At 44.7% G+C, this 12,438-nt stretch overlaps 2 protein-coding genes across 2 annotated transcripts; one reads left to right on the plus strand and one right to left on the minus strand.

Moving 5' to 3' along the window:
- Positions 1 to 1,271: 1,271 nt before the first annotated feature.
- noa1 (nitric oxide associated 1) lies at positions 1,272 to 6,959 on the minus strand. Its single transcript, XM_084718514.1, has 9 exons — positions 6,493 to 6,959; positions 4,931 to 5,890; positions 4,507 to 4,671; positions 4,309 to 4,422; positions 3,379 to 3,470; positions 3,152 to 3,283; positions 2,053 to 2,169; positions 1,847 to 1,964; positions 1,272 to 1,740 (listed from the first exon to the last, which is right to left on the minus strand). The coding sequence occupies exons 1-9, from the start codon at positions 6,695 to 6,697 to the stop codon at positions 1,502 to 1,504; spliced, it is 2,142 nt and encodes a 713-aa protein (XP_084574640.1). The 5' UTR covers positions 6,698 to 6,959; the 3' UTR covers positions 1,272 to 1,501.
- A 669-nt stretch (positions 6,960 to 7,628) lies between these two features.
- nipsnap3a (nipsnap homolog 3A (C. elegans)) lies at positions 7,629 to 11,551 on the plus strand. Its single transcript, XM_084718316.1, has 6 exons — positions 7,629 to 7,748; positions 9,874 to 10,081; positions 10,529 to 10,690; positions 10,767 to 10,916; positions 11,070 to 11,156; positions 11,301 to 11,551. Exons 1-6 carry the CDS (start codon positions 7,689 to 7,691, stop codon positions 11,375 to 11,377), a joined length of 744 nt encoding a protein of 247 aa, XP_084574442.1. The 5' UTR covers positions 7,629 to 7,688; the 3' UTR covers positions 11,378 to 11,551.
- Positions 11,552 to 12,438: the final 887 nt, after the last annotated feature.

Genomic DNA, 12,438 nt, shown 5'->3' on the forward strand with positions numbered 1-12,438 from the left:
CCAAAGTGAACGTGTAGCTCTTCCTGTTTGTGATGCACTCGTGTTGTAGATGTTTGATTGTAAAGAAACTTTTCCTTCTTCACGTCTCACCTGTTTCTGAGGACGACATTAAAGGCTTCACAGTTGATATTTGCCAAATCACACTTCATCATTGTTACAGGACGTTTCCATGGTAATAACATCCTCTCTCTGTATGTTAACGTGCGTCTGTGATCACGCCGCAGCACTTAGGTCAACATTAAAGGGTAAAACTGGTGTTTTTTAGCTTTTCATTTCTGTAAGAACTTCCAGTGAAGTGACTGTAACTAACAATCACTTTCATTATACTTCATTAATCTATCAGTTATTTTCAGGATTAATTGATTAATCATTTTGTCTTCAGGTGTCCCAAAGAGATTCAGTTGTTGGTCAGTAGTTCAAATCAAATATCATGTTTGTCCTTGAAGAAGAATTAGTTGATCAGTAAACAGAGAGAACTGAGCTCCGACATATGAAATCTCAAGTGTAGTTTGTTTCTTCTCTCAGACTAACAGCAGTTTAATCTCTTTTATAACTTTATTATCAAACTGTATTCTGCTCTTTTTTAAATAAAGATTTTCAGCTTCATCAAATCATCTGTTTCTGTGTCCGTCTGATTACCGATAAATAAAGAACTCACATTCAGGACGGTGAACACTGACGCCTCCTGGCAGCTCATTGGTCTCATGTTCTCTGCAGTGGCCTCGGTTCTGTTCTGACACCTTTAGCTTTTTACTATCAAATCTCCTCACAGCATAAAAGAGTGCAGACCAGAATACTCATATGTGTTTGTATAAATACGTTCATGTGCTGGTTGGAATGAAGCAGACAAATAAAGACAAACATGAAAAGACAGGAATAAACTTTCACTTAAAAAAAAAAATCTGACTCAGATTCACAGACGTGTTCTTTAACCACAGAATTGTTTGTGATGATTGTGAACGCTGCTGTCTGTCAGTGCTGCTGTCTTTGTCAGTGCTGCTGTCTTTGTCAGTGCTGCTGTCTTTGGAAACTCCTCACTGATGCCCATATAAGGACATGAGACTGCAGGGCCGTGCCTGAATATTATATTTCTGACAATAAACCTCCCAGAAATGTGAATCGCTGCACCTTTAATAACCCTGTGAGTCTCTGGTCGAGTGTCCAGGTTACAGTGAGTAAAAGTTACAGGTCAGTAGATACACAACACGCAACATCTCGTGTCCATGGAAACACGCTGCTTTATGGTGTGTCGCTGCAGTGGAAAAGTCACACACAGTCTGAATCCTCCTGCCGTCAGTTTGTGTCCAGAACATCAGATTGTCAGTTCTGTTCTGTCAGTTTGTCTGCAGACAAAATGTTTTTCCAGCGTTTGGGAAATCTGACAAACCTGTCAGGAACACATGTCAACTGAGGGAGCAGCCGAAGGACAATCGTCACCATGGAAACCAGCTCTGTCCTCTCACCTGCAGCTCTGTGCATCCACCTGTCCACAGGGGTCGCTTCACTTCTTCTTCTTCATTTTCACCTGCAGCCTCTCGGCTCCGCGTGCCGACAGGCCGCTGTCCAGCAGCCCCGCCGGCTTCACCGTCCTGTAGGCGGCAGATTTTCTGATGCGTTCTCCCTTCAGAGACACGATGTGAGGAAGCAGAGGCGGCGTCCTCAGACTGAACGCCGCCGCCTCTGGACCGTGAACCCTCAACGTCAGCTGATCTCCTTCCGCTGCCGTCACTGCCACCCAACCTGCAGATGGACAGACAGAACAGGTTCCAGGTGAGCTGTGAGGGTATTTGATCAGTATTTAATGTGATGTATCAGTGATTATTGATTATCAGCCAGGTGTGTTTACCTGCAGACGACAGTTTGATATCACCTGCAGCCTCCAGGTAACCTCGACCCTCCAAACTGAACTCCTGAGGAACCAACGCTGGGAACGTCTTCATCCTCTCCGACCCTCCCACAGGAACCTGAACGCACCACCATACACACACATCAGTGTGACCTCAGAGTGTTTTTAAAACAGCTGACTGTGGTCATGTGACCTCGGAGTCTCACCCCCAGCAGGATGTGTCCCGCGTGTTTCTCGTAAACCCCATCGGCCTTCTCCAGACTGGTGACGTGGACGGGGACACGACTGGACGCCACAATGGAGACCCAGCATGACTTCCCCCCCTGAGGACGAGACGGACGACCAATAGCAGCTGATCAATAATCAGTAACAGCTGACTGACAGACTGCGGTCACTGCAGCATGACTAGCCACACATCAGAAAGAGAAGGTCTTTATGTTTGTCTTTATGTTTCGAGACGTTAAAGGGACATCACACAGTGTCTCTGTACGGTGGCCTGTTGAGGACATCTCACAGTCTCACAGTTTAACTGAACCAACCTTCATCAGACTCACCTGGACTTTAAGTTTAATGCTAATGTTAGCATGAAGCTAATAATCAGTGAACAGTCTGAACAAAAGAAAACAATGAAGACAGAAAAATGTCCTCAGTTCATCCACCAGAGACGTTTACAGCTCGAGCTCTTCAGTTTATCAGAAACACCAGTTTCAATCTCTCCTTAAATTCTCCGTCAGTTATCTAATTTGTTGGTGATTAATTTAGTTATTGATTAATAATCGATTAATCGTTGCAGTTCAGTTGTTTTTATTTTAAGGGAACATTAATCCAGACTTTAAAGAAAATCCTAACTGAAGATGTTTTGTGGAACCAGCTCTGAATTTGAAACCTGAATGTCTGTGTTTTTATGATCGACTCTCCTTTAATAAAGTTTATTATTTTCATTATTATGCAATGATAAAATGTTAGCATGTTAACAGGTAGCAGGCTGAAGAGACTCATGAACCGTTTCCATCAGATTACTTCTGGTTCTTCAGTGTCTGTCTGGTGAACCAGCCCACGTTCCCACCAGTTGTGACTGGAACCATTATAATCGCTGATGTTGTCAACAGAGGGCGCTATGCAACCACCTGTATGATAAGACACGTCCACTTTGGTTCCCAAGGAAAACCTGATATTTCTTCAGGTTCAGAACCAGTTTGTTTTTGGTGAAAAGCGAGTTGATTTAAGAGGAGGATCTGATTTCTTCTGTTCAGACTGAGGCGATGGATGTGGACAAGTGGACAGAAGACAGAAACACAGACTGACCTGCAGGAAGTCGATCCTGGCCAGAGCTCCCACAAACAGACTCATACTGGGCTTCAACACGAACGTCCGCGGAACCACAGCCTGAGAGGGAACCACTGACATCACTTCCTGTTCTGTCAACAGACTGAGGATCTGAGAGAAAAGAGGGACAGACAGCGTGAAAGCTGACAGCTGATTGGTCGGTGGATTGTGTATAATAGAATGTGTAGTGAGTCACTGCGTCTCACATCGTGCTCCTTGATGATTCCCGGCGTGTCAAACAGCCAGTGAGCGTCCTTCAGCTCGTTGTAAGTGAACTCATCTGCCGACCTGCTGGGAGCTGACACAGAGGTCAAAGGTCACACAGAGGTCACAGAGGTTTTTGTTAAGACTGTGAATGCACCACAGTCAGATTAAAATGGCTTCTAACCGAAAAGTGACTAGAGTCTGGCGTGTTCGATGGTAAACAGACGGACAGGTGGGTGGAGTCTGAGGTTAATGAGTTAGACGACACGTCTCCGAAAACTCTGGAACAAATTTTAAACTACACGCTATCGTGATGAATCGACCACAGATTCTGCGTTTTAACGTCTACACTCTCACATAAAATACTCTTAAAATTTCATTCTGTGATACTAAAACAGTCATATTTCAACACCTGTAACTTAAAGTTGTGGGTCCTCTGCTCTGCCATTGTTGCTACAAAATGCATTCTGGGATATGTGGCTGCCCCAAGTCCACACAAGTCACCACCCGATGCATCCTCGATAAAACGGGCGGGGCAAGAACACCTCCGGGTATTTGACTGTACTTGGCGAGATGCGGACTTCTGAACTGGAACAGTACTTGGACTGAGACTGATGACGTTTCTCAAGAACACAAGAACAGAGAAGAACGCATACTGAGAAACAGCTAATCTGTCTCTGACTCTAGATCAGTTTTGGTTGAATTCAGTAACCATGGCAACATGTTTTGAATTCACCACCACTCAGCAGCAGAGGCTCATGGGTATTGTAGTATTTGGAGACAGAAACAACATCATTGGTGTTCAGTCTCATTCAGAAGTTCCATTAAAGAAACATTTAAAATAAATATATCAATAATAATGATTTCAGTTCTCTTCCACCTGGAGCTGATGACATCAGACATCACTCTTCCAATCAGATGACCCTCCTCACCTTTTGTCTCCATGTCTCCGTCTTCATTTTCTCCAAAAGCCAAACTGTCTGGATCAAACTCGATCTCGTCCCGTCTGGATGTGACGTCAGACCGGAACGTTCTACCGACACGCCCTGGACAGGAGAACAGGCAGACAGGTGAATAAGACAGGTGAATAAGTGACACCCCCCCCCCCAACTGGTTTCCTCCTGTCTTACCCACGAGGTACCCCTGTCTGCTGAAGTGTTTGAGTCTCTTCAGCTCGTCTGGTGACAGCTCACTCTCTGTCTGTCTCTCTGCCTCGTTCAGGCGCTCCTGCCGTCTGAACATCCTGTATGGAGTCGGGTTGATGATGGGGAACTTCAACAGGTTCAGAGTTGTCCCTGAACACACCACAGCAGGACAAAACAAACAGTTACACGATGACCAATCACATAAAAGTTCACACTTGTCAGGTGACATTTCTCATCCTGCTGTGGGAGCTCCATGCGTCTGATTAAATCGACAGAAAAGTGACTGGAGTTTGGTGTGTTTGAAGATAAAGAAACATTAAATTAATAAAAATGTGACTGGAGTTTGGTGTGTTTGAAGATAAAGAAACATTAAATTAATAAAAATGTGACTGGAGTTTGGTGTGCTCACCGGGCCATGGCGAGATGGTGGCCTTGTGAATGACATCGGAGGACTTGGACTTGCAGTAGTCGGACTCGAGCAGCGTGTTGAAAAGCGTCGACTTGCCAGCATTGGCGGTGCCCACCAGGTACACATCACCTTTGTACCTCCAGGACCTCTGCAGGCTGGTGATCAGACCCTCGATGCCGTAGCCGGTCTTCGCACTGATCAGGTGGACGTCGGTCACCTGACCGCCAAAGCCGGCATCCTGACAGTACTGAGAGAGCTGCCGTCTGATTCGCTGCAGATAGTTTGGCGAGTCTCCTGGCAACAGGTCGACCTTGTTGCCAAGGACAACGATGTGTTTGTTGGTGCCCACCAGGTCGGGCAGGTCGGGGACGATGGAGTCAGGGACGTCCAGCAAGTCGATGATGAGCAGCACCAGAGCCTTGAGGGGGCGGAGCTGCTGGACAACAGCACGGTACTCCTCTGGGGACATCTGGAGGCTCAGAGCCTTGTGGTGGTGCGTCAGCAGGTGGCAGCGCTGGCAGGTGGCGCCGCTCAGACGACTGTCAGCCACCAGCACCTTGAACTTCTCACTGGGCAGGTAACCAGGGACGCTGGTGGCGGTACAGTGCAGGATGGCGCCGCAGCCCGAGCAGCACGTGTCACTGACCGGTTCATCCACGTCTGGCGTGCCGAACACTTTGTGCTCTCCTTTCTCCGCCTTCTTCTTCTTCTTCTTCTTTTTGTTCGCTGTGACAACGTCCTCGTCCAGCGGGAAGTCCACGTCATGGAACTGGATGAGCGAGTCTGGTTCTGCCTCCTGCTGGGACACACCTCTCAACACCTGCAGCTGTCGCTCCAGAGACCTCAGGTGTCTCTGAGGGGGAGGAGCCTGAGGATGATGAGACGGGGGTCCAGAAGGAGGAGTAGAGGAGGAGGAGGAAAGAAGGTGTCTGTCCTCCCGATGGTGGTGGTCCTCTGGATCTGAGCACAAAGAGGAAAAGTTCCTGTCTGTTCTCTTGATGTGTGGAATTTTATTTTGTAATATAATTTTCATCTTCCTGTTTATCTCCCTGAAGAGGAGCAGCTCTTTTTATTTATTTATAATGTGATATATGATGATGTCACTCATGTTGTCACTTCCTGTCCTCCACCATGCTCACCTGCTCGTCTTCATTCAGTCACAATGAGTTTGTCTACAACAACAGAGTTGAGTTGTTCTCTCCGCCCTGACAAAAACACTGACTGGTTAAAAACTGTCACCACTTTTAATTTGGTGGTTTTTAATATCTGTCAGTAGAGCTGAACACTTCCTGTTGTTTCAAATTAAAAGCCTCCAAGCAGCTCAAGAGGTCTTTATTATTTTTCTTTTTCTTTATTATTTTTTATTATTATAGTTTACGTGTATTTGTACGTCACTTCTCGGTATCTGTAATATTTTTACTATTTATGGTATTTGTCGTTTTTATCGTACTTTTACTTTTATCGTACTTTATTTCTCAATACCTGTAGTTTTCGTAGTATTTGTAGTATCTGTAGTTTGAGTAGTTTTTGTACCTGTCCTGTCTTCTGTCTCAGTGTCTCACCTGTCAAGTCCACAAACACGAACTGTTCCTCCAGGTTCGGGTCCACCGCGCAGCTCCGGACCGTCCTCCGGCTCAGACCCCGACCCGCCGTGACCCCTGAGCCGGACACTGACCCCGCACAGCCCGCAGCGGGGACACGCAGGGCAGGAGAACAAACACCCCTCCACAGAACCCTGCGGACACTCACCTGGAACACCTGGAACATGTTGGACACACCGGAACACACCGAGCTCACCTCTGAGCTCCACACACGAGACTCCACTGCTGCTAACGGACAACTTCCTGGACGGATGTGACGTAAAACTCATCGATCGTTTTTGATCGAAATGAAAATTATTTTATATTACAGAATAAAACCGACTATTTCTCACCAAGGTGTTTATGAAATCAATACAGGAGTGATATTATAAATTAACCGATGATCAATGAGCGAAAATAAAACAATTTAAACATCGTGACGTCACAGATTTCTGGCGTCTGAGAGGAGAGAAAGAAGACAGGAGGTCTCACTCTGCTGTATAAATGCAAACATGAATCTATAAACACCTGTATGTATATATCTGTTGATTTGGATGTTTGTTTATGTCTGTTTTCAGATTAGAGAAGGAAAGAGTGACTCAATAAATTACAACACCTGTGAAATTATTTAAGACAGATGGCAGTGAAGAAAGTATTTAAGTAAGAAATGGAAATGTAAAAAGACACAAAAGATAAAGATGAGAAAAGACAAATGTGTTAAACTGCTGAATCTCCTCATATTGTATATATTGTTCCTATTTTCATATTTATCCTCTTTATAGTGTTCCTGTTTTTATATTTCCTTTGTCCAAATTGTTTATATTTTTTATATATATTTTTATTTCTCCTCTCCTCCACTCTGCTGCTGTAACAGTAAATTTGCCCTCTGTGGGATTAATAAAGGAATATCATATCTTATCTTACAGAATGGTTGTAAATATAGAATAAAAATCAGAAAGTGATAATTAAATGTATAAGTTTTGAGTCTAGTTGCTCGATGACTTCTTCCACAGCGGTGAATCACTGTCCTGTTTGTGGTTGCTATGGTAACACTGTAAGATTTGGAGTTGGACTTTTTTCCTCTACGAGTGAGAGCTCGTCTTTACAGAGGATCTCTGATAGACAGAGAACTTCCTCAGTCTTACTGCTCGTCTCTTTTCTGTCACTTCACTTCCAACATGTTGAAGATCAGAAGCTTCTCACTGAGGTCAGCTGCTGCCCTCATCACACCTGCTCAGGTGAGTTTTACTCTGATCAACTTAAAACTAACCTAAAACGAACTTAAACCGAAACTAAACTAACCACAACCCTGATCTTGAGGATGCAACAGGCCTGAAACTACAGACACAGACAGTTTACTGCAGCTCAACACTAAAACAATCACTGCTGTGAACACACTCATCCACTTACAGCTCTCTCACACACACACACACACACACACACACACACACACACACACACACACACATTAACACACACACACACACACACACACACACACACTCACACACACATTAACACACACACACACACACACATTAACACACACACACACACACACACACACACATTAACACACACACATTAACACACTCCTCAGTGTTGGTGTGAAGACAAACATTTATCTGTCTGTGATCTGAGAGTCTGGAGTTCAGATTTCTGAAGTTTGTGGTTCGTTGTTGATCTTTGGACTGATCTGAGAGAAGGTCAGAACTTACAGTTTAACATTAACCAGCAGCTCAGATGGGCCTCAGTCTGCACACACACACACACACACACACACACACACACACACACACACACACACACACACTCACACAGATGCTCTCTCAGGTTGTCTTTGTCTCTTCACATGTACATGTTTATAGTTTTGTTTAGTTGCGTCCACTTCTTTAAAGGTGAGACCTCTGACAGCAGCCTACATGGCTACCATGGCTGCATGTCTCCTGGCTGTCCTCAGCTGTCCACTCCATCTCTAGCATACTAACCCTATCTTTACCATCATAAAGTGGTCATCAGCACCGTCCTCCAGGTCCTCGGGTCCAGTTTTGCATTTCTTAATCTGGTCCTTTGGCCCCCACTGCGTTGACCATGATGCAGCAATAATTTAAACCGTATAGGTGCCGTAGTCTCACATAGCCAGACGTCTCCCCACAGACACATTCTGCTATAGGGGAAAAAACACCCTGTCTTGTTTGCATTTTTTTTTAAACCAATCACAGACATCTTGGGCGGAGCTAAGCCCAGGATGGTGATGCTGCTGCTGCACAATAGGCACTACTTTCAGCGAGCAGGTTGCAGCTCAGAGGTTCTTTTTGTTGTTTCCTGGGGACTTTGAAAACACAGACGCCACAGTGCCGCTTGGAGCAGGCGACCAATGGCAGGACTTAAACCTGCGGTGTGCATCGTGTAAGACAGAGTGTAGGTGCCTCAACAGTGCCTGAACCGAAGCACAAAACCACATTTGACAAAATTAAAGAACAGCTTTTTCGTTGCTACGGCAGTGCAGGATGTCCACATTTCTGGCTAATATTCTTGGCCTAGGGTCATACAAGCACACGGTGCGTCCCCGCCCCCCTTTCAGGTGCGTCCCTCTGTGTCTTGTGTGTCCCACCTGCTGTTGGAGTCCATCCAGTGAAATACAGCCACATTGTAGGCTGTTTGGTTCACGATATCTACTAGCTGACGGAGGGCGACCTGCTGCTCGAGTGTTTCTGTCACGTTAATTCGGCACCTTTGGCGACGTCTCTGTAACGTCCACACCAGACAGAAACCGTTTCCGTCAACAGCTCAGGCGTTTAGATCCAGGAGTTCAGGAAGCAGGAGAGTCTCAGTCTGTCCAACATGGGGACATCCTGATCACATGACCAGCCACTGCAGCATATTTCAGTGTGAGAAACACAATCACTCCAGTTAATTCCCAGGATGCACTGTGTTCAGTTTATATGGAAGTGCTGTAAGGACACAGAGGAGGGTGTTGACACAGGCCGTGTCCCAGAGGCAGCTCTGGATGTTGTCTGTCCTCACAGAGAATGCTTCCTGGATATTTGACAGATGGCAGTGAAGACAGGTAGAGAGGGCGGGACAGTGGCAGTGGACTCTCGTCCTCCTCTGGTCACCTGAGGTCCCACTGTGCCAGTGTGAGTTCTGTCAGCCTGTGGCTAAGAACAGTTTGAAAAGCTCTGAAGGAAACATTTGTTCCTTTAAACGGTTTGTTCTTGGAAATGTTCCTTTTTTTAAATCTGTCCTCCTCGTCCTCTTCTTCCTTCTCTTCCTCTTCCTCGTCCTCTTCTTTCTTCTCTTCCTCTTCCTCGTCCTCTTCTTCCTTCTCTTCCTCTTCCTCGTCCTCTTCTTCCTCTGCAGCCTCGTGTGCGTCTCTCCACTGGTCCCCAGCAGAAAGACAGAACCTTCTATGAGTTCCGCACCTACAGCATCCGTCCAGACCAGAACACCGCCTTCCTCAAACTGACCAATGAGAAGATCCACCTGCGCACCGCCCACTCTGAGCTGATTGGTTATTGGAGCGTCGAGTATGGCGGCCTGAACAAGGTCTTCCATATATGGAAGTATGGTGAGGACATCCTTCAGAAACACTTTCTATCAACATACACAGCTTATAAACATACTTATAAGACATTAAAATCTGCTAATAGCACTGTACAGTAACAGTTATAAACATTTATAAACATTCATAATGCTTCATAACAGTAATGTAGCCTGTTTGATTTTAATTAAAGGCTGTTTCACTAATATCCAGTGACTACATAGAGTAACTTATAATCATATTATAATGCATTATTACAACAGAGATTATAATGCATTACAACTATGATAATTATAATATGCAGTGAAAACAGATCAGTGTCATGTTATAACACGAAGAATGTAGTTATAATAAGATATTTTCATGTTATTACAACATATAAACTCATGGCTTTATAACATATTATAAACAGAATATTGTTATAACCTGATAAACTTGTAATAACATGTTGTTATAACACTGTTTCACTGACAGACAGTTATTCTCAGCGGGCAGCCGTGCGGGCAGCTCTGTCTCAGGACCCCTCCTGGCTCTCAGACTACATCTCTAAGGCGATCCCCATGTTGACGTCTCAGGACAACGAAGTCACCTACCTGGTTCCCTGGAGCCGCCTCCAGAGGCCGCCGCGGGACGGCGGTAAGCCCCGCCCCCTCACTGTAAACACTGCTGTCTGTGACATCACAGTGACGTCATAACACCAGGTGTGTTTCAGGTGTGTATGAGCTCACCACCTTCCTGATGCGTCCCGGCGGTCCAGCTGTTTGGGGCGACGCCTTCCAGGCTGCTGTCACGGCCCATGATGCACCAGGGTACGGCAAGCTGGTGGGAGCATTCCACAGCGAGGTCGGCCTGCTCAACAGAGGTACGCTGTAAAAATACACTGAAGTAATATACACACATACTGTGAACCGTACTGTACACTGTAAAACACATACTGAGCAGAAGTACGCTGTGTGTGTGTGTGTGTGTGTGTGTGTGTGTGTGTGTATTGATGATGTCACTGTGTCTCGGTCAGTTCATGCCCTCTGGTGGTTCGAAAGCGCCGACCAGCGAGCTGAAATTCGGCACAAAGCTCACACAGACGCCAGAGTGGTCGCTGCAGGTGAGGCTCCGCCCACATGACACTGAGATCTGAGATCTGACTGGATAAAGATGATAATCTAAACAAGTGATCGTTAAAGTAGAGTGTGATCAGGCTGATCAATAATCAAAAATCAGTCAACACTAACAGATCTGTGTCTCTCAGTCAGGAACAGCGTTGTCCATCTGGAGTCTCAGGAGAACAAACTCATGTTCCCATGTTCCTTCTCTCCACTGAAGTGACCTCCTGTCCAACATCTGCATCTCCATGGCAACACACACAAACACCCTTAACATGATTGGTCCAAACACTGCCCCTTTCTCTCAGTGGACCAATCACAGCTCAGAACACTTCCTGCTTTAAAGCTTCAGTTGCTGTTTTTATATTAACACATTTATACTAACACGTGAACACATCAATATATAACATGAACACATGAACATGAACACATGAACATGAACACATGAACACATGAAGATGAACACATGAACACATGAAGATGAACACATGAACACATGAAAATGAACACATGAAGATGAACACATGAACACATGAAAATGAACACATGAAGATGAACACATGAACACATGAAGATGAACACATGAAGATGAACACATGCGGATGAACACATGAACATGAACACATGAAGATGAACATGAACATATGAACACATGAACATGAACATATGAACATGAACATATGAACACATTAACATGAACACATGAACATGAACACATGAAGATGAACACATGAAGATGAACATGAACATATGAACACATGAACATGAACACATGAAGATGAACACATGAAGATGAACATGAACATATGAACACATGAACATGAACACATGAACATGAACACATGAACACATGAACATATGAACACATGAAGATGACTGTTTACAGTAACTACACAGAGACACGCTAAAGATGCTGAGAATTGATTCTGTTGTCATGACGATCAGTTAAAGAAAAGTATTTTTTACTAACATGACTAATGTAAAGGAGCATTTCACATCATGAAAAACATGAAAAATAATGACATTAATTCATATTGAGTTGTTGTTTCTGTGTTAATGAGTGTGTGAGTGACAGCAGCAGCGTCCAATCCTGTGGTGTGAATGTAGGAGGTGGGCGGGGCTAACAGACTAATGATCAATGATGTAAAAATAAATGAATAATAAACGAGACCTGAACATTAAGTCTTCTGTTACTGATTGTTTATTTATTAACATGTTACTAAATTATACTCAGTATTTATCATTTATGAACATTAAACATTTTAATTGAAGAAACATTTCAAA

This window comes from Lutjanus erythropterus, chromosome 5 (assembly GCF_056507025.1).
Source record: "Lutjanus erythropterus isolate fLutEry1 chromosome 5, fLutEry1.hap2, whole genome shotgun sequence".
Taxonomy (NCBI): domain Eukaryota; kingdom Metazoa; phylum Chordata; class Actinopteri; order Lutjaniformes; family Lutjanidae; genus Lutjanus; species Lutjanus erythropterus.

Bases quoted from the DNA above. Each gene is read 5' to 3' on its own strand.
- nipsnap3a (XM_084718316.1), top strand. From the start codon at position 7,689: ATGTTGAAGATCAGAAGCTTCTCACTGAGGTCAGCTGCTGCCCTCATC. The intron at 10,082-10,528 runs GTGAGGACATCC...TTTCACTGACAG, and splicing joins CTTCCATATATGGAAGTATG to ACAGTTATTCTCAGCGGGCA. The intron at 10,917-11,069 runs GTACGCTGTAAA...TGTCTCGGTCAG, and splicing joins GGTCGGCCTGCTCAACAGAG to TTCATGCCCTCTGGTGGTTC.
- noa1 (XM_084718514.1), bottom strand. From the start codon at position 6,697: ATGTTCCAGGTGTTCCAGGTGAGTGTCCGCAGGGTTCTGTGGAGGGGT. The intron at 2,170-3,151 runs GTCAGTCTGTGT...TCTCGTCCTCAG, and splicing joins CCAGGATCGACTTCCTGCAG to GGGGGGAAGTCATGCTGGGT. The intron at 1,965-2,052 runs GTGAGACTCCGA...TGGTGCGTTCAG, and splicing joins CGGGACACATCCTGCTGGGG to GTTCCTGTGGGAGGGTCGGA.